The sequence below is a fragment of the Canis lupus genome, chromosome 10, assembly GCF_011100685.1.
Source record: "Canis lupus familiaris isolate Mischka breed German Shepherd chromosome 10, alternate assembly UU_Cfam_GSD_1.0, whole genome shotgun sequence".
NCBI lineage: Eukaryota > Metazoa > Chordata > Mammalia > Carnivora > Canidae > Canis > Canis lupus.
The window spans coordinates 49,203,096-49,224,692 of NC_049231.1; the positions used below are offsets into that span (position 1 = coordinate 49,203,096).

The following is a 21,597-nucleotide window of genomic DNA, read 5'->3' on the forward strand; positions in this document are numbered from 1 at the left end:
CTTACCCAGCTTGCCTTTGTCCTACATGGATCCATTCAGTCTCTAGTGATTACCTGCCTGTGCCCAGCCCTGGAGCAAGAACAGCAGAACCCCCCAAAAGGAGCACGTGGCTCACAGTCTGGGCAGGAAGTAACAATACTGGCCCAACACCTCACATTTATAGGCTGCTAGCTGTGTGCCAGGCACAGCTCCAAGTGCTACACCATGTCATTTGATCCTCCCCACACCATGAGGCAGGTGCCACTGATGTTCTCAATTTATAGACGAGGAAATTGAAGCAAGGGCCATGCAGCTTATAACAGGCAGAACTGGGATTTGAACCTGGGTGGGCTAGCTTTCAAGCCTTTACTCTCAATCACTACCATGTATTGGCTTCGTGTAACAAATAGGAAATGTTGAATATAACACATACATACAAATGCACCCAAAGACCGAGACCATTGCAAAGCAAAATGCAAAAAAAGCACAGATTGGTGGTAGGGTATTTTTCACTTAAGAACACTGGGGGTAGGTGCCTACATTTCCTGCTGTTTGCACGCACCATCTCCCCTTGGGATGCACAATCACGCACTGCCATTTCCCTAAAGGAAGATAGAAAATCTATACTGTTCCCAGATGAAGCTGTGTAAGCCATTCCACACTCTTGATGTTAGATTTGGCACCTCTGGATATTTTCTCAGTGCAAGAGAGTGTTTGTGTACACATAGATTTATTTGTTTTAAGCCACCTCTGTCTTCAGAGGGAGCCAGCTCTCTGGGTCTATTTCTGAGCCTGTTGAAAAGAGGAAGCAAGGGGCATCTGGGTGGCTCAATCAGTTAAGAGTCTGCCTTCAGCTCAGGTCATGGTCTCAGGGTCCTGGAATCAAGCCCTGAGTCAGGCTCCTTGACCAGTGAGGAGTCTGCTACTCCCTCTCTCTCCCTCTGCCCCACCCCCTGCCACCCTACTCGTGTTCTCTATATCTCTCAAATAAATTAGATTAAATTAAAAAGAGGAAGAAGGTACTAACTTGAGTTTACTCGATTTGTGGCCTTGGAGGGCTAGAATCTATAACATAGGCCTCCAGTCCAGTCAACCAGTCAACAGGACTTCCACATGGAAATGATGGCTGCTGCTTGGTTGGTCCCCATGACCTGGTCACAGAGGATGGGAAAGCAATGTTAGCCAGTTTCAAGGGGCGTTTTATTTAAGATGAAGCTGGCAACTGAAGCAAGCTGCTCTCTGGGGGATTGGAGGTTAGAAATAGCTAGAGAAAAAGATACTGACTTAAGTTTTGTAACGAGTTAACCCAAGAACATGATTTTAAAAAAACCAAAGGGTTTAAAGAGCTTACGTGAAGAATAAGCCTCTTCCTGATTTCTGGTCCCCCAGTCCTGTAGTTTCCATCTGTTGGGGCAACCCCTGTTTTCTGTTGATTAAGACTTCTTCTGGAGATAATCTGTGCGGAACAAATGTGAGAGTGTGGGTAGGAGTGTGGGTGTGGGGGGGTTTATTCACACAGTAACCTTGAATCATAAACACATCGCACCTTGCTTCCCCCCGCCCTTTAATATATCCCAGAGATCGCTTCATATCAGTCAGTACATTTCAATCTTTCCATTCTTTTTTTAGGGCTTGCCTAGTGATCTACCACACGATGTACCATATTTTATTAAGCAGTTCCTTCTCCATGGATATTTAGGTCCTCAAGGTCCTCAAGGTCATTAAAAGTTCTTCTAGAGCATTTGGTCTAATTGTCTTGACATACACGCACACACAGACAGACTTAAATTAAGTTAGCAGGCTCTTAAACCTACATTTTGGATGTGTTTTTCTTGCTATTATTGTATTTTGATCACAGAAGACAGAAGAAGGTGGCTGTGCCTGTGAGTGTGTTTTGCACACGTGGGTGGATGTGTGAATGTGTGTGCCTACACAGGTAGGTGTACATTATGTTGTGTGACAGATGTACTCGAAAAACTCTGAATGAACCCTTTTATTTTTAAAACTGGAATATGAAATTTTAAATGCCCTGAGGGTGGGAAGATGATTTGTTATTAAAGGAAACTTGTAGAGGAATCCTTCTGTGAAATGAAATGATGGCTTCTTTTTTCCCTTTTAAAAAAACTACTTCATTGAGGTATAATTTACAGACAATAAAGTGCATTCATTTTAAATGTTTGGCTTGATGCAGTTTGACAAATGTGCGTGTTCATGTAACCACCGCCCCAGTCAAGATACAGGAAACCTCCCCCATGCCCAAAAGGGTCCTCTGCGCTCCTTTGCATTCACTTCCCACCTTCATCTCCAGGAGATCACGAATATGCCTTTTGTCACTCTAGATTGGTTTTGCCTGTTCTAGAACATCACAGAAGTGGAATCACACATTACACGCGCTTTTATGTTTGGCTTCTTTCTCATAGCATCCATTTTGTTGCATAGATCAGTAGCTCATCCTTTATGGCCAAGCGAAATTCCATCAGAGGCATGCAGCATGGTTTGCTTTTTCCTTTACCTATTGTCGGGCATGTGGGTTGTTCCCAACCCTTAGTGGTTATGAATGAAGCTGGTAGGAGCATTTGTGTGCAGGTTGCTGGCTTCCCAGGCGAATCATCTCCATAATTCAGTTGTGCAGACTCACTTTCAAGTCAGGCCATTCATCCATTGAGCCACCTTGTACAGGACGTATTGGTCAGGCCGGACGCTGCCCTGCAGGGATGTACGCTAGGGCCTGCAGGGTGTCTGCACGGCCAGGGAGAGTGTTTGAGAAGGAAGCAATCCTCGTCTCCCCTTATTTTATGCAAGTAAGTGCTCCCTCCTGGATGCCTTGAAATGCTTCACCACATGGGCGCCCTGGGTTTCAAGCCCTGCGCTCTACCAATAGGGTCAGTAGCAAACTCCTCCTCAGATGAGGTCTTTCGTGGCTGCCAGCTTCGGAGTCCGCCCCCAGCAGCTGCCCGAGACCTGGCCAGCACAGTGCCTCGTTGTCGCGGGTTTCCCAAGGCAGGAGCGAGGAGGACGCCTGGTGTGGGAAGGTCCCCTGCTCGGTGTGACATGCCTCTCCCATGCTGGGCGCCTCAGGGGACTGCGGTGTGACTGTGGTTCCTCCAGGGGACAATGGCCAGCAAAAAGGGGGTGTGCGGGACACCTGCTTTGGGAAGGAACTGTGGTGTTTCTCTCTTTTTTAAGATTTTATTTATTTATTCATGAGAGACACAGAGAGAGAGGCAGAGACACAGGCAGAGGGAGAAGCAGGCTCCATGCAGGGAGCCCGACGTGGGACTCGATCCCGGGTCTCCAGGGTCACACCCTGAGCCGAAGGTAGCCAGCCGCTCAGCCACTGAGCCCCCCAGGTGCCCTGTGTTAATCTCTTGAAGGTTCCCCCACCCCCTACCCCTTCTCTCCTCCTCTCCCCCCTCCCTCTTCCTGTCCCCCCCTCCTCCAGGTAGAAAAGAAACAGCCTATTATCTAGGGCTTAATTGGAGCAACCTGGGCAGTGTCAGCCTCTCTTCCCCCTTCTCATCCTTTCTGGATTCATCTTCTGATCCACTCCCTACCTCTTAGCTCCTTTCAAGCCCCCGGGTGCCTGACAACAGAGGGAAAAGGAAGGGAAACCCCAATTGGGCATGTGTGACCTTTGCAGGCTGTTCCAAGGAAAGGTTCACCTAGAGGTCCCTGGTGGAAGTCGAGCCTGTGGTTAGGAGGAAGCTCGACTGTGAGTTTCTTACCGCCTCTGCCTTGGACTCGATCACCCCCACAACATGGGCGTGAGGACACGGGTGGGTCCCAGGGATGTGCACAGCGGCACTGCCTCCGTGGGCTGCCCAGTGCCGGGGCGTCGGGAGGACTTCCCAGACGACGGGTGAGGTGTGTGTGTGTGGGGGGGGGGGGAGGGTCTGGTGGACCGAGAGGCAGGAGATGAGGACTTCAGGCTGTCCAGCTCTAGGGCACCCATTTTGCAGGGCTCCCCGGTGAGCGGCACCCCCGTGCCCCCCTGGCCGTGCTATACTGGCCACTTACCTTCCGTAAGCCCAGCTTTCTGACACATACAGTGGTGCTCATCATACTTGTGATCAAAGTTGTTGAGTTGAGGAGTTGTGAAGTTGAGTACGTGAAATGCTGCGTGCAAAGTGTTTGTGAAGTCAGGCACCACCCAGAGAAGTACCTGTGATACTTTTGTGCCTTTCAGAGATGGCTTTTTCATGGGGGTTTCTATGGATTGGGCTCCTTCCCCCATTGAACTCTGGGAGCTGGGGAGCAGGGAAGGTGCTGAGGCATTGCTCTGCCTGAGCATGCTCATGCTCTGAGACGGAGCATGAGCATACAGAGAGCGCGAGGCCTACAGGAAGGAGAGGCCTGGCTCTGGATTGTCACAGAAGGCTTCTGGAGCTGGTCAAGGCTTGACAACCAGAGCTTCCGCACACTCACCTGTCCTGTATGCTCCAGGGAACCTTCAGTGGGAATTCGGCTTAAAACTCTCAGAGCTCCAGTTTTTCCAACCAAAAAGTAGGGAGTATTGCTGGCCTAATGGTAGATTAAATAAGATAATGCAGACAAAGCACCAGGCACAGCATCTGAGGCACAGCAGGCACTTGAACACTGTGGGGCCACCCTCCCCATCTCCTTCCCTCATGACCCTCTGATGACCAGGGCTATAGTCTGCTTTGCCCCTGGGCTTCCAAGGGCTGGGCATGAAACCCTCACCACAGTGCTTTATCCAATATTCCTAACTCTGCAAAGTCATCAGACGTCTTGGAATAATGTGGAATAATATCAACTTTGGGCCAGAAAATGCCTTTTTTGTTGGGGAAAAGCTTGACAGAGTGGAAGGGACATTGGACTGAGTTGCACATTTGAAGACTTGGCTTTTTAAAAACAATAGCACCAGCAGTTACTGAGGCTTTTGTGCCAGGCACCACGCTGAGCGCCTGACATAGATGATGTCAGTTAACATCAGGAGAGCCCAAATGTCACAGGGCCTGTTATTAGCTCCATTTCACGGAGAAGCATTCTGAGGCTCAGAGACGGTGGTCGCTTGCTTCAGGCCACAGAGCCAGTAGGTTCACACATCAATCACCACCACGTACCGAGGACCTCCTGAGTGCCAAGTGCTTTGCGAGGGGGTCTCGTGGAATGTTTACAACAACCCATTTCACAGATGATGAGGCTTGAGGCCGCGACTCAGGGAAGGTAAAAAAAAATAATTGCCTGAGCTGAGATTCAGTGCTGATCTGACTCCAATGGCTGTGTTTGTCTTCCTCACTGTTTTACTGCCTTGCTCCTGGCCTCAGCTGGAGGGGGAGCCAAAGGCACTAGAGGTGTAAAGAAAACATAGTCAGAGATAATAGAGATAGTGGCTGTGAAGACTCATCAAGTAAAGGTATGAGTTTTAAGGAGATTTGATAAATAGGTTCGCATCAGGGATAATTCAGAGGAACCCTGAGTGCATGAGAAAGAGCTTAGAACCCACCCTGGGAATGGCTGGGAGGAGGGAGGAGGCCTGCTTTTATGTAGTGCCAGCTGCCTGGTGGTGATGGCAACTGAGAGCTCGCAGGGGTTGTGCAGGGCTGGGCACCTACGCCGCTTCATTATCTGGGCCAGGTAATTGTGAGCCGAATTTGTGATTAAATTAATTGGACCACAAAGTTGCACCACACTGCACCACGTTTTGTACCTGATAACCCTCCAGTCATCTGCCTTGAAGTCCTGCCGCCCTACACGGGTGCTCAGCGCCTCCTCACTGGGCCGGCTGGGGCTCCGCCAGCACTCTGTGGCCATCTGCCCAGGCTGCAAAGCTCTTTGTTGCTTTTGGCATGTTTAAAAGCTTAATTTCTATTTTTCTGTTTGGAAATCCAGTTCATCGGCATTGAGGCAGCAGTGAGTGCTAAAATGGATTCTGATTGCTATCTTGAACGTTAATATCCTAATACATTTTATCGTCAATGACCTGTCCCCCCCCCCCCCCCCCGCCCCAGCCCCGGCCACAATACTCACTCCCCTTTTGCAAAGAGAGGCAGGCTGCTTGCCTTCAAACAGGCCTCCCAGCCCATCTCATTCTCTGCTCTCTCCCTCCCTGCTTTGCACAGATAGCATTGTGCTTTGCCAATGAAGCCCGCAGTCGTGGGAAATCTCTGAGTTGGAGGTTATGAGAAATTGTTTCATTTAGCCGGCAGGGTTTAATAGAGATGATCTAATCTCTAAAAGGCATACATTATTTAAATTCCATGCTCTCGGACAAGAGGACCCCTGATATTTGTGGCAGGGACAGGATTTGGGTTTGGCTCTGTTCAGTAGAGCTGACTGTTGGTTTTCCTGTTTGTAATTTAGTGCAGGGGCTGGGTTATGCCTGTGGCCGTGGGAGGGGGTGGGGAGTCCTAGCGGTGAGGGTGCCGGAGAACATTCTCTTTAGACAGAAACGTAAAATCACAGATCCTTGGGGGCAGAAGGATGGGGAGAGTCATCTCATGACATCACCAGTTTGTTATTGGGTTCCCATCTGGGTCCCAAGCTCCAAGGTTCCCAAGTCAGGTCAGTGGCCCTGTGGGGGGAACCTGAGAGCACTCTGCAGAGGCGCCTGGGTGGCTCAGGGGGGCAAGGGTCCGACTCTTGATTTCCGCTCAGGTCATGACCTCAGGGTGAGGTCGAGCGGTATTGGGCTCCGTGCTGGGTGTGGGGCCTGCTTGAGATTCTCCCTCTCTCTCTCTCCCCTCTGCCCCTCTTCTCCCCCAACCAAAAAGAGAACTCTGCATTCCCTCACTCCCTGCCCCGGCAGAGTACCTGCAGTGTCATCAGGGAACTAAAATTTTGAGAGAAATCTTAAACACTCTCAACCACTAAAAAGATTGGGCGTGGAAATACAGTGGGTCTCGTGACTGTCCTGGGGAACCTGGACGGTGAGTGTCATGAGATGCTGGGGGAGGCACCTGGAGAAAATCAGTCCCAAGTGAGTTTTTTTTTTTTTTTCTTAGAGCTAGAATGTGGCAATCCCCCTCCCACCTCATTTGCATGTCATGTTAGTACAGATCACAGGCCTGCCTGCCTTGCTGGAGATGGGGCCTTGGAGGAGCAAATGACCCCAGAATAGGCTTTCAGAGCTCTTTTTTTTTTTTTTTTTTTTAAGATTGTATTTATTTATTTATTTATTCATGAGAGATACATAAAGGCAGAGATGTAGGCAGAGGGAGAGGCAGGCTCCCTGTGGGGAGCCTGATGTGGGACTCGATCCCAGCACCCTGGGATCACACCCTGAGCCCAAGGCAGATGCTCAACCACTGAGCCTCCCAGGTGTCCCAGCTCTCATAGTTCTGAACATAAAGTCTTTTCCCCTCCACGAAGGTTTATTGGGTGTCTCCTGACTAATGGACAGTGAGGTGAGCTCTGGGTTTACAAATATAATTCTCATCATCTCTGCCTAGCAGAGGAGATACACATGGACAATGTATTATAGTTTATGAGGAGCCATGGTTCAGATATACATGAGGACCGTAAGGAGCACAAATGAAGGGATAATTAATTCTGACTGGGAATACTTGGGAAGGCTTCAGAGAGGAGGTGATAATTGACCTCAAGCTTGAGTGAGAAGGACGTGTTCACCAGACTGACCCTTCCTAAGTGGTGCTGGCTGAATGTGTGTGCCTGTGCTCCGCTGGGACAATGAGAAGGATGAGGAGGGGTATGGTTCCTGCCCTCAAGAAACTCACAGCTTGCTGGGGAGACCAGCCTGGCACGTAGAAGCTAATTAAAGCTCTGCATAGACAGATGGAATTGTGGAGGCGAGGATAGGCCACCGAGGGTACTTGGTGATCCAGGGTTTCCAGAGTTACTACTCTCTCGTGGACAACACAGTTGCTGTAGGGATAGTTCAGACCCTGCAGAGACGTCAACTTTATGAGGCCCAGCCGTTCTGGCTTTTCTGATCAGCCTGGTTCTGTATAGAAGCAGCTAGTTGGACTTGGAGGTGAGCTGGGAGCAAGTGAGGGTGGGTGGAGAAGGTTGATGATAAGAATTTGGTGGTGTTGGCTCACTCTTTACAGCCCCCGTATGATCTGGGGTTTGCAAAACATGTGCCGACACACCACCTGAGCACAGGCACCCCTCAGTGTCCCATGAGCACTGCACACATTCCCAGCCTTTGCTTATGCTGGGTCTTCCACCTTAAATGACTCCCCTCTCTTGTCTTCGTGAAGTCTTCCCAGATTTGCCCTTCTAGGGATTTCAGACTCACCAGGTACTTTATCAGCGATCCTCTGCCACTCATCATGAAGTTGGGTTCAGCATTGTTCTCTGTTTTTCAACTCCCCAGCGAGACTGTAAACACCTTCAGAGTGTGAATAGCATCTTATGCTTTTCTTTCCTCCCCTGTGAGCAATTTGTGTAGTCTAAGGAACATGGGTTTCTTTAGACAGTCTTATCATTGAATCTCAGCATTACCACTTACCCCCCAATTTTGAACTCAGCTTCCTTTTCTGTAAAATGGCAAAACCCAGGGCTTCTCAGCGTTGACACTGTTGGCATCCCAGGGCTGGATAATTCTTCATTGTGGGGACCATCCTGTCTCCACTGTAGGATGCTTAACAGAATCCCTAGCTTCCACCCATGAGATGCCAGTGGCAGCCCTCCGTTTCCAGTCATGACGATCAAGAACTCCTCTAGATATTTTTTGTGTCCCAGAAAGGTTCCCCATGTGCAGGTGCTCCCCTGTGCCAGGTTTTCCTTGCAGTTGAGAACTACTGGGATGACAGTACCTATTGGGTCGTCTCAGACCTCGTAGTGCTACATCCAGAACATACTAGACATTCCATAAATGCCCTTTCCCTTGCATTCCTGATTCCCCCGGCACCTGACATACTACACAGGTTGATGGATTGGACGGAGCTGTGACTCTAGGTTATAGCAGTTTGGGGTGGAAAACTCATGGGACTCTTGGGTTGCCCCCACCATGCACTAACAGAGCCACTGTCATTTTCTTAATTGCAGATTGATCTGGAGCCAGAAGGAAGAGTGTATGTGATCATTGATCTATCGGGGTCGTCGGGTGAAGGTAGGACAATGTGACCTCTCCTCATTGCTCTCTTCCATTGACCCTTTGTCTTTTGGTGTCTCTCTTCCCTCTTGGGCTGGAACATCTTGCCGTGACATTTAATTAATTGGCACACTTGAAAGGAAAAGGTTATTTTGAAGATGCTTACGCCTGTGTACCAAAAAGGACCAGCCATCTGTTAACTTTGGTGGAGCAGAGGGAGGATTTTTGCCTTACCGGGCGAGGCCAATAGAGCAGGCGTTCTTGCACGCCGGTGCACACGGTGGGCTTCAGCGGAGCGGCAGCCTCTCCCGGGAGGCTCGCGTGGGGTGCGTGTGAGTGCGGCGGGAAGGAAGTCAAACCAGTTGGTCTAACGGTATTCAGAAATGAAACAAATAAGGTGTCAAATTTCAGAATCTTATTTTTTTTTAGAGCTTTTATAGAAGTGTTACTTCTTTTTACAGTTCCCCACTCAGGCAAAAGCACTGCTTCTGGGGAGAGATAATGGGGTGAGGGAATGTCTGCTCCCCACTGGCTGATGAGACAGGGTATAACTGTTCTCTGATGGTCGGATTTTCCTTCTTTCTTGTTACATCCTCTTCTCTCAATCCTGTCTTGGCCCACTTACTACCTTTAAAGGCTTGCCAGGTGGTGAGGACTGAGCAGTCAGAGGGGAAGGGAATTCTGGGAAGGAAGCCTGGTCTGCACAGAACAGGGAGATAGTGGCAGATGCGGGCTCTCAGGAGGCGAGGAGTCAGGACTGAGATTTAGTGGGGACCATCTTTCCTCCCCTCTCTCTGTGCGCAGGAGGACAGAACAGTTGGCTTTAATGTCATGGCAGAAAGATGGGAAGACCAAGGCTGGTTCCTCTTGGCAATGAGAAAAAATGGGACGTAGGGGCTGTGGCAGTCTTTAGGGAAGGACAGCTCCCTTTGTTCCTGGTTGGGAAGACTGGGGCCTTTTACAGCACCTCTTGAGAATGCTGGAGATCACAAACACAGAGTCACAACACCACATGGTGTCCACTGCGTCAGGGGTGAAACTCTAGCTTACGTAAGGTTCAGTAATGGGAGGAGAGATTATGTCCACAAATTGAAAGGAGTGGGTCAGGCAGTGTGCTGACTGGGTGCCTGATGATTTTCATTTGGCTAATTTATCACCCATTTTCAACAGGTGTTCAGAATAATTCAATAATTGTGCATCTATGGGGCTTATAATAGAATTCAGTCTTCTTTGAATAGATCTCAATTATTTGGCCTAGGTTTAAAACTTTAAACATCTTTCCAGAATTAGTCTCGTACATTTTCTTCTCTTTGTTGCGATTACATTTTGGTGTTTCCAGCTTTCCTTCTCTACCCTCAGCTCTGAGCAGCCCAGAATAGAATCTGTTGTAGAAGATTCGGGGATTTAGCAATATTTAGTATGAAGTATTTAAGATGTGTCAAAGGGCCTTAAAGAGTAATAAAATGAGCACCAGTGTACCGACTACCCAGATTAAGAAATAAAGCAACCATTAAGGTGAAACTTTGCACTGCTTTTAACATAGCATGGGATCCCAAATTCACCAGGTTTAAAAGTATTACAGTGGCCTCCTGATTGTAGATATTGGTGAAACATTCAATGAGCAAAATCAATCCCCCTTTATCCTTACATAAATTACATACATTATATGCAAAAGGATAGTTAATTAAATGTGCATTTCCTGTGCCAAGATGCTGGACAACCAATAGGAGGCTTGGACTGTTTTTTTTTTTTTCTTTGAAAAGATTAGCAACTTTTGAAATTACAGAGGACATCCTTTTTTACATTAGAGAGAAAGGATATGCTGGAATGAATGAATAAATAAATCAGAAGCAATTGATTTTTTTTCTCCTTGTTTCTACGGCTTATTGCATGTGAATGGCCAAGGCAATTTTCATTGGGCTGAATTCTTAGTGTATTTTTTTTATCTCTTTCATCTAAAGAAAATAGAGTTTACTTCAGAAATGCTGACACACGCCAGACTCTGTAAAGTGCTAGCATGTGTTGCTCTGACGAAAAGGAAAACTTTTTCTGCCCTTTTTCTCTCACTGTTCCTGGATTTGGGATTCTTTCTCTGGATGGTGTAAAAGACTTCGAGCAATCTCTTTTTGTAGGAGCTGATCTTGTTGCATTCTGTTTGTGTTCTCTTACACATCCATTTGGCTGGATTGTGTTCTCTTATTACATCCATTTGGCTGGTCCTGCTGTTCAGACTTGGAGGGCTCCTCATCCAGAGGTTTTTGGAAGGGTTGGGAGGGTGAGGAGAGGAGCAGAGGATGAATAGCCACATTTGTTACCTACACTGTGCACGAAGGATCCAGTGCAAAACCCGGCTGTCCCAGTTAGACTGTGGACGTTCATAGATTCTTATCTAAGTCCCTTTCTTTGGTGGAAATTACCCAACTCTGGATTCTGCAAAAGGGTACAAAGAGAGTTGGAATGAGGCAGGGCTGATTTATTCTATTTATTTATTCTATTACTCTGCCGTCAAGCATCCTGCAGCTCACCTGACTAAATGCCGCAGCCCCATCAATTGAAAAAAAAATATGGTAATAGAAATTGCACACGCTTTACAACATATGCAAGCAACAAAAAGCCCAGAGAGAGGTGTGGGGTGAGGATCCCATTCCAGGACGTGCCAAAGGCTTCTTTTTCTTGCTAACACACTGTAGAACGCCTGGACGTTTCTGTCTGCTAGAGCTAGAGCTAATGTGATTTCTAGCTGTCTAATAAAATTCCACTGCTTGCATGTCCTGTGCAGCTCACCATAATGGGATTTGACTGGTGTGTGCCTTAGCTAAACCAGGCAACCTAACCCCAGATGTAAGGGGTCAGGCTCAATGACAGCTAAGGCCATTTCTGGTCATGCAATTTTGATCTCTGGTCTCATTTGAATAGCTATCAGCTCATGGCTGAAGGCTGGCTAATGTCTGCAGCAGGTAGAAGGGGTTGAAAGAAAAGGGCTCTTTTTGACAGGTACCACACCAGGCACCTTACCTACATTATCCCAAATAGCAAACCTTCCCAGAGTACTCATGTGTGATCTTCCAGTGTTGGGTGCCTCTTAGCATTTGCTTTTATCATAAGTAATAACCACATGGCTTCCTGGTAAACATGGCACTAGAGGCTCACCAGATACTTAAGTCAGAGCGTAATTAGCCCAGGTGACAGACGCATTAACAGCAATGTAATTCTCAAGTGTGTAAACTATTGTTTCCTGCTGTGCACATTAGTTAGCATTTCTTCCTTTGTTGTGACGCAAGATGTACATTATTTCTATTCTTTATAATGATATGACAACGCACCATTACTTGCAGGCTCCCAGAGGAGCTGCCGCCAGGGTCTGACCTGAGGATTTTCTTTTTTAAGATTTTTTTATTCATTCATTGGAGTGGATGCTGAGAGCCGACTGAGACCTCCGGGCGAAAAAAAGAAAAGAAAAAAAAAAGATTTTTTTATTCATTCATAAGAGACACACACACAGAGAGGCAGAGACATAGGCAGAGGGAGAAGCAGGCTCCCTGTGGGGGAGCCTGATGAGGGACTCGATCCCGGGACCCCGGGGATCACACCCTGAGCCGAAGGCAGCTGCTCAACCGCTGAGCCATCCAAGTGTTCCTGACCCGGGGATTTCTAAGCTCTTCTTTTCCTTCCTTCCATCCAGATCTAGTGTTCACCCAAGAGAGTTTTTCAGTCGAAACAACAACAGAAAGAACTAGTAGTGGATCTCACAGCTGTGTTTGGGTTGCCAAACTGTTTCTCCTATAAAATGCAGAAGATACACAATAATTTAAAAGATTTTTTGCAACGTATATCACAAATAATTGGTTAAATCAGGGGATCCCTGGGTGTCTCAGTGGTTTAGCGCCTGCCTTTGGCCCAGGGCGCGATCCTGGAGTTCCGCGTCAGGCTCCCGGCATGGAGCCTGCTTCTCCCTCTGCCTGTGTCTCTGCCTCTCTCTCTCTGTGTCTATCATGAATAAATAATAAATAAAATCTTTTAAAAAATAATTGATTAAATCAGATTTCGGAGTAATTGCAGAAGCACAAGATAAAGAGCAGGGAGCAGGATCCTCCCCTCTCCCTTTCTGCAGCCACCACACCATTCATTCTCCTCCCTGGCATCCCCCAGCAGATAGGGTGGGAAGAGGACAGTTCCAGGAGTCCCTCAGTCCTGGCCTTAAATCCTCATTCTAGTACTTGCTAGTTTGAAGCTTCAGATTTCTCACTGGCAAAGGGGCTTAACTGCATCATGGTAGAGACTGTGGTCAGATTGCTATGAGAACAGTGCCCTCGAACATAGGAGATGCTCAGTAAATATCCTAAGGCCTTGGAGACCCGAGGGCAGGGAGGTGGGCAAAGCTCTGACCCACTGCCCACGAAGGAACAACAGGCAAGGTATTCAGGGAAGCAGTTTGAGGGCAGGTTTCTGACTCTGGGGCATATTTTAAAGCTATAAGATCAGAAGTGACAAAGAGGCAATTTATAGAATAATATCTATATCTAGCTGGGGCTATGAGATTGCTTTCTGCAGAGTTGAGATCTCATCATAGTTTTGCCCCATTTTCTCTCTTTCTCTTTATTCCCCACTCTTCCCCCAGTGAACTGTTTCCTAGAAGGATATTCTCTATCTTGTTCGTATCCTGTGGCCCTTAATGTCAGAAACTTCTGTTTGTGGGAGCCTGGGTGTGCCCTCTCTGCTCAGTGCAGACTGAGACCATGTGAGCCCCACGCTCTCACTGGCCCTCGGCTAAAAGCCCTTCATATATTTGAAGACAGTTACTAAATCTCTCCTCTTCAGGGTAAACCATTCAAATCCCTAATCCTTTCTGAAGGAGTAGTTTAGAAATTTAACTCATCTTTGTAGCTCCTTTCTGGACTCTTTTTCAAGTTGCACAGGCAGGCAGACAGACACCATCAAACCTACTTGTCTTTGTTCTGAAATGGTAACGTGTAGACCAAGTGCCTGCCAGTATTACCCCCACATTGAGAGGGCAATTGATGTGCCCAAAGCCAAAAAGGTTGATTACAGGACCCTGTTGGGTCTAGACCTCCAGGCTACAGTCCAGTGCCCTGCTCTAAATCATAGTCTCAATAGTGACTTTGGCAACATGGCCAAAACCTCCTTACCTCTTTGTTTATTTTAGTTCTTTTCTTCAGACAGCTTTTCTTTTCTTTCTTTTTTTTTCTTTTCTTTTTTTTTTTTAACAGTGATGTGGAGCTAGAGTTCTTAGCTTTGAATCCAAAAGTGACCCAGAGAGTCCCTTTCATAAACAAGCAGATTTCTTTTCTTCTCTCTTAGAAATGAGAATTCCCTTGGTCCTAGGTCAGGAGCTATCAGCTCCTTCTCAGGCTCTCTGTATGGTGGGTCCCTAACTAAGTCTTGCTCTGCAACTAGAGCTGGATTCAAATCCCAGCAGGTTAGTAACTTTTCTTGCCTGTGTCCATGGCAAGCATTTGGATGCTGCCCTCTGTATTGAAATAAAAGGGGAGAGCTTCTGGAAACTGCCTCAGCCAGTGGTTGTTTTCTCTCTCTCAGATCCCAGTGTCCCACTGAAGCTCCAATTTCCAAGAATTCCACCTTATTCAATCCAATGCCTTTGGTTACTAGATAGTTAAAAAGAACCATTTATTTAAGGGAACAGTAGTCACCAATGAACTTTAACAAATGTGCCCTGCTTGGTGCCGTGCTGGGTTTGGGGAATGGGAGGTGGGGAGGCAACCAGAAAATGAGAGGTGGCCTTGCCTTTAGGTGTACAGTTCGATTAGGAGTCCGAGACTCACTTGTAGGACAAAAGCACTAGAGAAAAGTGCAAGGCAGTATCACATTGAGTGCTTATTAGGGTGTTACCAGGAGTTCTACAAATGGGAACAGATGGGGGCTGGAATAACCCAGGACGACCTCAGGGAAGAGGCAGGGCTTAGGTTGAGAAGGAAAAGATAGGTAGCCTGGCTTGACAGGGAGGAAGTGGGGAGGCCATTCTGAGCAGTGGGGGATCATGTCATCACTTCAGACAGTTCTGAAGCTCTTATTTTTGGCTAAGGCTAGAAAGGCACCATTAATTATATAGATGCAAACTGTGGCTTCTAAGAGCTTCCAAACAAAGACAGTTACCAATAGTGTAGACAGAAACTTTCATGCTCTGCAAACAAGAAAATGAAATACCTTCAATGATTTAACTGTGTTTGAAGGTTGGAGGCGGTTCTTTCTGGATGTGCCTTCACAGTCAAGGCCTCTCAGCCACCTTGAGCCCCCAAGGAGAAGGACTATTTCTAGGTCAGGTTTGGTCAAGTCTGGGATGTTGAGTAGAGCGCATTTTACAAGCATGGCGCTTAGTTGATCGGAAGGTCAAGGTTCAGGCATCCCTTTGTGTCTTTCCTGTCCTGTCCCATGGAGTCCCATGGTAAGCACACCCCCACCTCCAGCAGCCTCCTCCTCGCCCGCCTATCTGGCTTGTGTCCCCATAGCAAGCTGTGACACTCTGCTCTTTCTTTGCAAATTTTACCCAGTCTCTAATAAGAAACCTTGCTTGAGAAGCTAAAGAACACTCACTTTTCCAAACATCAGATTTCAAAGACCAGACACCAGCTCCAAGATGCTGAAGGGTCTCCCTCCTATGAGGTGCTGTAGGCAATGAGATCTGGTCTGGCTCACCCCACAGACTCCCCAGACATGCATGGACGTGGTGATTCTCTAGTAGTGTGTGGAATACAGAGGCAGCCTCAGTGCTCGATAAGAGTGAAAATAAAATACAGATGTTCAAAAACATTGATCTTACAATGTATACCCCACTCCCCAGCATAACTACTTGCCACTGAAACTCAGGCCCAGGGAGTGGGCCCCTCAGTCTCCAGGTTTTTGGCTCTATCTTCTGTCCTGATAGACTAAGTGCCTGTTCCTAGAAGTGACCATATGTACCAGATGAGACAGGGGGAGTCAGCGGTGGACCAAGGGGCGAAGGCAGTGAATTCCAAATCCCCGTCAAGGGGCTTATAATGTCCCAAAGAGACAGTACTAAAATGCTTGATGAGAAATAAGCCAAGAAATCCTTACTTCCTTCCAAAAGGCTCTAGATGCACAGCAGTTCCTCTGAAATGAGTCATCCACGGTTAACAACACCAAATGCCAACCATTAGCAGATGAAAAACAGAATTGAATCCTGAGTGTTTAAAGAGCAGAGCTCTTTAGTATCACTACCAAAGCCTCCTTCCCCTGTGCCATTATGGAGCATAGATGTGGATTTCCTATTGACTTTTGTGCCTATTTTACTAATGAAGTCATTGAAGAAGGAACAGTCATGTTGAAGAAAGCAGCTTATAGAAGGGGTGGGTTTATAATAGATCCTTAGTCAAGAAGTGAGCCCCGTGTTTCCTGGCATGGCCTCTAATTCCGTCTCTGTTGTCTTGCTATGTATCATTTCTGTGTCCTATAAAGAAGATTGTCTTGGGAAATTCATGTTTGCAGCTCAAATCATACTGGGTCAAAGTGGCCTATAATTTAATCATTTACTGTTGTTGATGTCCTCGTGATTTGGCTTAAAACAAAAGGGTATTTCCATTCATCTAACCTAATTTAGAGAGTTGTCTTTCAGGATCAACTACTTTATTCTTTTATCCAGTTGAAATTGGCCACTGCTGACAGTTTTATTGATTTTCCTTATTACCTAGCTTTGTTGAAACATTCACATTTTCACAGCCAAGTGCTGAATTCACCATCTTATTGGAGCTGTTAACACGGGGGCTTTTATCTTCCTTCTTTGTTTTAGAAACCTTTGGTGTGAGCTGTGGAGGCCTGTGAAGGTCTGTTCATTTGTCCACATACTCACAGATGAGAATTGATGCCTCGGAACCACCGATTCTGTCTCCCTTCCATCCTCTGTTTCCTTCATTGCTTGGAAACATCATGCATTTGTTTATCTACGATGTAGTAAGTCCTAGGAGTAGAGCTAATGAAGTTGGCCCTTGCTCTCAAGTATCTGTAACTCCTGCAGAAGGAGGCAGGCAAGAGACCAGTAGACACAAAATGTGTCCTCGCTGTTGAGTAGCTATTGGTAAAACAGGGTGCAGTGAGACCACTGAGGAGACTCCCTTCAGCTGGAGGGCCCTCCCTAGAGTAAGCAGTCAATAAATGACAACCACCAACATGTCCACAGAGTCTCATCAGCTCATCATGGCAAACCTGAAAGGCACATTTTCCTTGGTGGAAGAAACAGCCACTGTCCACCAAAGATGCATATAATTAGAAGATAAAATAAAGGTGGACAGAGACTTGATTTACCTAAATTTGAACTTTGTGGAAATACATTGGCATCATTATTATACATTATTATACATTCGTTCATTCAACATATAGCTATTGGGCGTCTATGCCAGTTCCTCTTTTCAGTGCCGGGGCACAGAGGTGAACACTATAAACAATACAAAGCCTTATGGGCCTTACATTCTGGTGGGTGTGCTTGTGTGTGTGTAGGCTGTCTCTGTAAGGTCTCTGGGGAAGGGAAAGGTGAATTTAGAAAGGAGGGAAGCTTTCCTGTCAATGCCTATAATCTTATTTTTCTTTCTCATTTATGTGTGTTAGCTATTAAAACAATTACTTAGAAGTTGGGAAAAAAACAATTGGGTAGAAATTGACCATAACCATACACACAGAGACAGTGACTTGCCCATTTCCAGAGGCTATGACAGGCTCCAGAAGACCCTGCAGAGAGGACTGACCCATCATATCCACAGAATAACACGTTTAGGACAGAGACACTAAGAATAATGCCCTACATTGCTCCACAGACATGCTCTGATTAGTAATGGGAAATGCTGAAATGTATGGAGTCCCCCAAATTGTGCCTGTCATTAAGGACTGAGTGCCCCAACATGGTGAAACAGGTGGGCCAGGTACCTGGACTCCCTCAGAGTAGGTAACAAGTGAGTGATGTGTGCAGACATTCACTCCATGGAGCCCCTTGCCACTGGGTGCTCAGCCCTGCTGCTGCTGAGAGATTCACCCTCCTCTGGATGCACGATCCCACAGTGGCACCTCTCGTAGCACCACACAGCACTCATCAGCATTTAGGGTCAGCTGCTACTGCTACTTCTTGTCCCAAGCTTGATCATGTCTACAGCCCAAATGGCTTCACCAGCTGGGGTACCTCCTGCCCAGCCAGGTAGGGCCAGCTGGCTGCCAATGGGTTATTCCCACTCTCCAAGCCCTCAAGTCTGCTTGTTTCCTGACATTGAAAATAATGATCGTGTTCAGTTCAAGCAGAGATGTTCTCTGCAACAGGAACCCATGGCCTCTATGATTAGCCAGGTGGGAACTCTTCTGAAATTGTCAGGAAGGGTGAACTCAGGGGAAGTTAAGTTCCCTTCCAGGTGCGTCTAGGTGTTACCGCAACTAGGCTTTCATAGCCACCTGCATGCGAGTTCCTGCTGCATATTTAGTTAATTACTTGTTTTACCAATTGATCAAACAAACATATACCAAGAGCCTGTTGTGGGCTGTGTGCCATGCTGCGAGTTACAAAATCAAAGATGAGGAAGACCAAGGCCCTAAAAGTCAAAGATGAGGAAGACCAAGGCCCTGCCCTCTAGGCACTCCCAGGCTAGGGCATGTCAGCAAGAAGTCACGGGCTCTCCTTGGGCCTCAGGGGCCTCTGTACAAGGAGAGTATGAGTGATAAAGGCCCCTCCTCCTCTGTATTTGAGTCAAAACCAAGAATTTACACACAGCCAGCTACCCAAAGGGGGGCAAGTGGGAGAGTTCAAAATTTTAAGCCAAGTCTCCATATAGATATCATTTTATTTAAACCTAAATGGATCTGTCAGGCAGGTTTTATAAGCCCTACTTTACATATGAGAAAAGTCAGGCTTAAGGAGTTTAAGACTGTGAATCAGTCTGGGATCCTGAGACAATGCGGATCCTGACTCAGTGGGCCTCGGGTGGGGTCTGCGATGCTGAAATTCTCAGAAGCCCCTGGGGAGATGCCCATGCTGTGGGTCCTCAGACGACGCTCTGAGAAGACACTACAGGAGCTCTGAGGCTGCCTCTGAACCTTGCAGAGAAGGCACCAGAAGTCTCCTGACTTCTCCCATTCCCTCAAAATCTCAAAGTCAATCCTTTGAATTGTTTTCCATCCTCCTTCTCCTGTCTTCTGGGAAAGAGGCCGAGAAGGCACTCGGTATTCTGAGGGAAGGTGGGCAGCCCCAACTTTCATTGTCTACCAACGGTCAGGATGGATAGGTCGGTGTTCTTCAGCTAGGAAAGCAAGCAGCAATTTATACCAGGAAGACAAAAAGTAACCAGTCAGGATATTGAAATTTTTGTTTCTATGTTTGCTTTTCTATAAATACCCTCAAGTATTGAGTGGTGCTTGAATTTGATCCCACTGTGCTAATTTTCTCCCAGTTTCTGGGGCCTTAATTAAAGTAGCTCACCCAGGGCCCTTGCTAGAACTTACCTTTATGTGTTCCTCCTCTGAGGTAGGCAGTTTGCACCTACATTTAATGGATGGGGAAACACAGAGGGAGTTCTGAGTTAGAAGTTGGGTACACAGTAAGGGCATAATTTTTATTTGTTTAATATATGAATGCATGCCTAAATGAAATAACAGGAAAGAGTGTCACTTTAAAAGGAAACTATTGAGATAAACAAGGTGTTGGGACTGACTTTGCCCTGGGTAATCGGTTGTTTCATATTCCAGTGTACAATCACTGGTGGGCTCACGGGTGAGCGTGGGCCTGCATGTTTAAGCTTTCTGTGCCTGGTACTTATTAGAGGCTCTCCGGAGCCACCTCAGCGCCTCCATACACACCAAGTCCCACTTATAATACCCCTCCCCTCCCTGTTTATTCAACTACTTCTCCATTCTTTCAAAATTCGATTTCAGGTTTGCCTCCCCCTGGGGGCCTTCCCACGTCCACTCGCCCACCCCCACCTGCTGGCTCACCACACCGCATTCATCCCCAGACTTCTCTGTGTCTTTCTGTACAACCATGCACTCATACATTTACACTGTACCTATAACTAGAGTCCTGGCTGTGCCCTCCCACCCCAGTGAGCCACGAGCCATTGGAGAACAGAGGTTTCTGTAAAATGGGCCCAGAGCTAAGAGCTGGCCCAGCACGCATGAGGCTCCAGGTGGCCTCATGATACGGCAGCACTGGACCTGGAGGCCGTCCTACCATTGCAGACCACATGAAGCTAGATGGGAAGCAAGGGCCATCTCTCTCCGTGGGGCCTCTTGGTCCAGCAGGGAACCAGACCGCCCAAACCCAATGTAATACTGGATGCCATAGAGGCACAGACTAGGTCTGGGGGAACCTTGATTATTGCTGGGCCTGGCTAGTGCTGGGCACGAGGCTCCCAATTAATTACATTGAATTCAGCATGAAGCAGCTTTATGGGAGTAACCCCTTAACTGACATTAGAAGCTTAGATTCTGTTCCTGGCGCTGCTACTAACCAGCCAATTAAAGGTGAACAAACCGTTGGTTGTTTCTGGCCCTTGACTAGACTGCATTGACAGCATTAGGATGCTATGATTCAGTGAATGTTCAGGATTCCAGATTGTCAAATCAGAGGCTTTCTGAATACAGATATGAATCAGTGAGGTTTCATAAGCCCTCTTTATACTTACTACTGGGGAGTCAGACACAGTTATCACAGGATCCCGAGCAGTGGGTGAGACATGGTAGGAATCTGAGCAACTTAAAATATGGCCAAATAAAGAGGGAGAGTTTATCCTGTAGTTCCTGAGGGCAGTTATATGACCAGTGGGGTAGAGTTATAGGGAAGCAGCTTTAAGTTTGGTTGAATGTACAGAAAAACCCTCTAGTAGAGCTCTCCAGCAGTTATATACATTTGGCCAGTAAGTAGGGAGCTCTCCATTTCTGGAGATACTCAGATGCTGATGAGCATTTTAAAATATTATAGAAAAAAATCTTTAAAAAAATATTTTACTTAATTTGAGAGAGAGAGAGAGAGAGACAGTGCATAAGCAGGGAGAAGGAGCAAAGGGAGAGGGAGAAGTAGACTTCCTGCTGAGCAGGGAGCCTGATGCAGGACTTGATCCTAGGACCCTGGGATCATGACCTAAACTGAGGGTAGACGCTTAACTGACTGAGCCACCCACGTGCCCTTAGGGGAAAAACAAAATCTTTTAATGGTCTTTTGTGAGATCTAAATATTTATGACAGATAATTTCCATAAGTATATACAAATGAAGAATGATAAGGCGATCTTATTTAAAAAAAAAAATCCAAGGCCCACAGTATAAAAAGGTAGAGGAAAAGAGTGTATGAAATAATGGGGAAAAGGAATAAGTTGAATCTTAGCATCTGTTTACAGAATAGTTCTATTTCTTGAAAATTTAGGCAAAAATGGATATGTTAAAATGTGGATCTTGTTTCTAGAGAACTAGGAAAGGTCTCTATTTGAAAGGGCCTCAAATTGTGTCTACCCATATGAAGACTTTTTATGAGTGGAAAAACCTCTTGTAACATCAATATTCACTCCTTAATTCTCTCTCAGGAAATAGGCACACTGAGTTCACTTAAAGAGTAGTCCATCAGTGTGCATCTATGAAGAGATC

The 21,597-nt window shown here is 46.8% G+C and overlaps 1 protein-coding gene across 3 annotated transcripts in view; it reads left to right on the forward strand.

Moving 5' to 3' along the window:
• The window catches only part of PRKCE (protein kinase C epsilon), a 487,576-nt gene that overhangs the window by 173,287 nt on the left and 292,692 nt on the right, over positions 1 to 21,597 (forward strand). For all 3 annotated transcript variants that reach the window (XM_038551200.1, XM_038551202.1, XM_038551201.1), the window contains exon 2: positions 8,953 to 9,016. In XM_038551200.1, the coding sequence (XP_038407128.1) occupies positions 8,953 to 9,016 (64 nt within the window). The remainder of the gene's footprint in view (positions 1 to 8,952; positions 9,017 to 21,597) is intronic.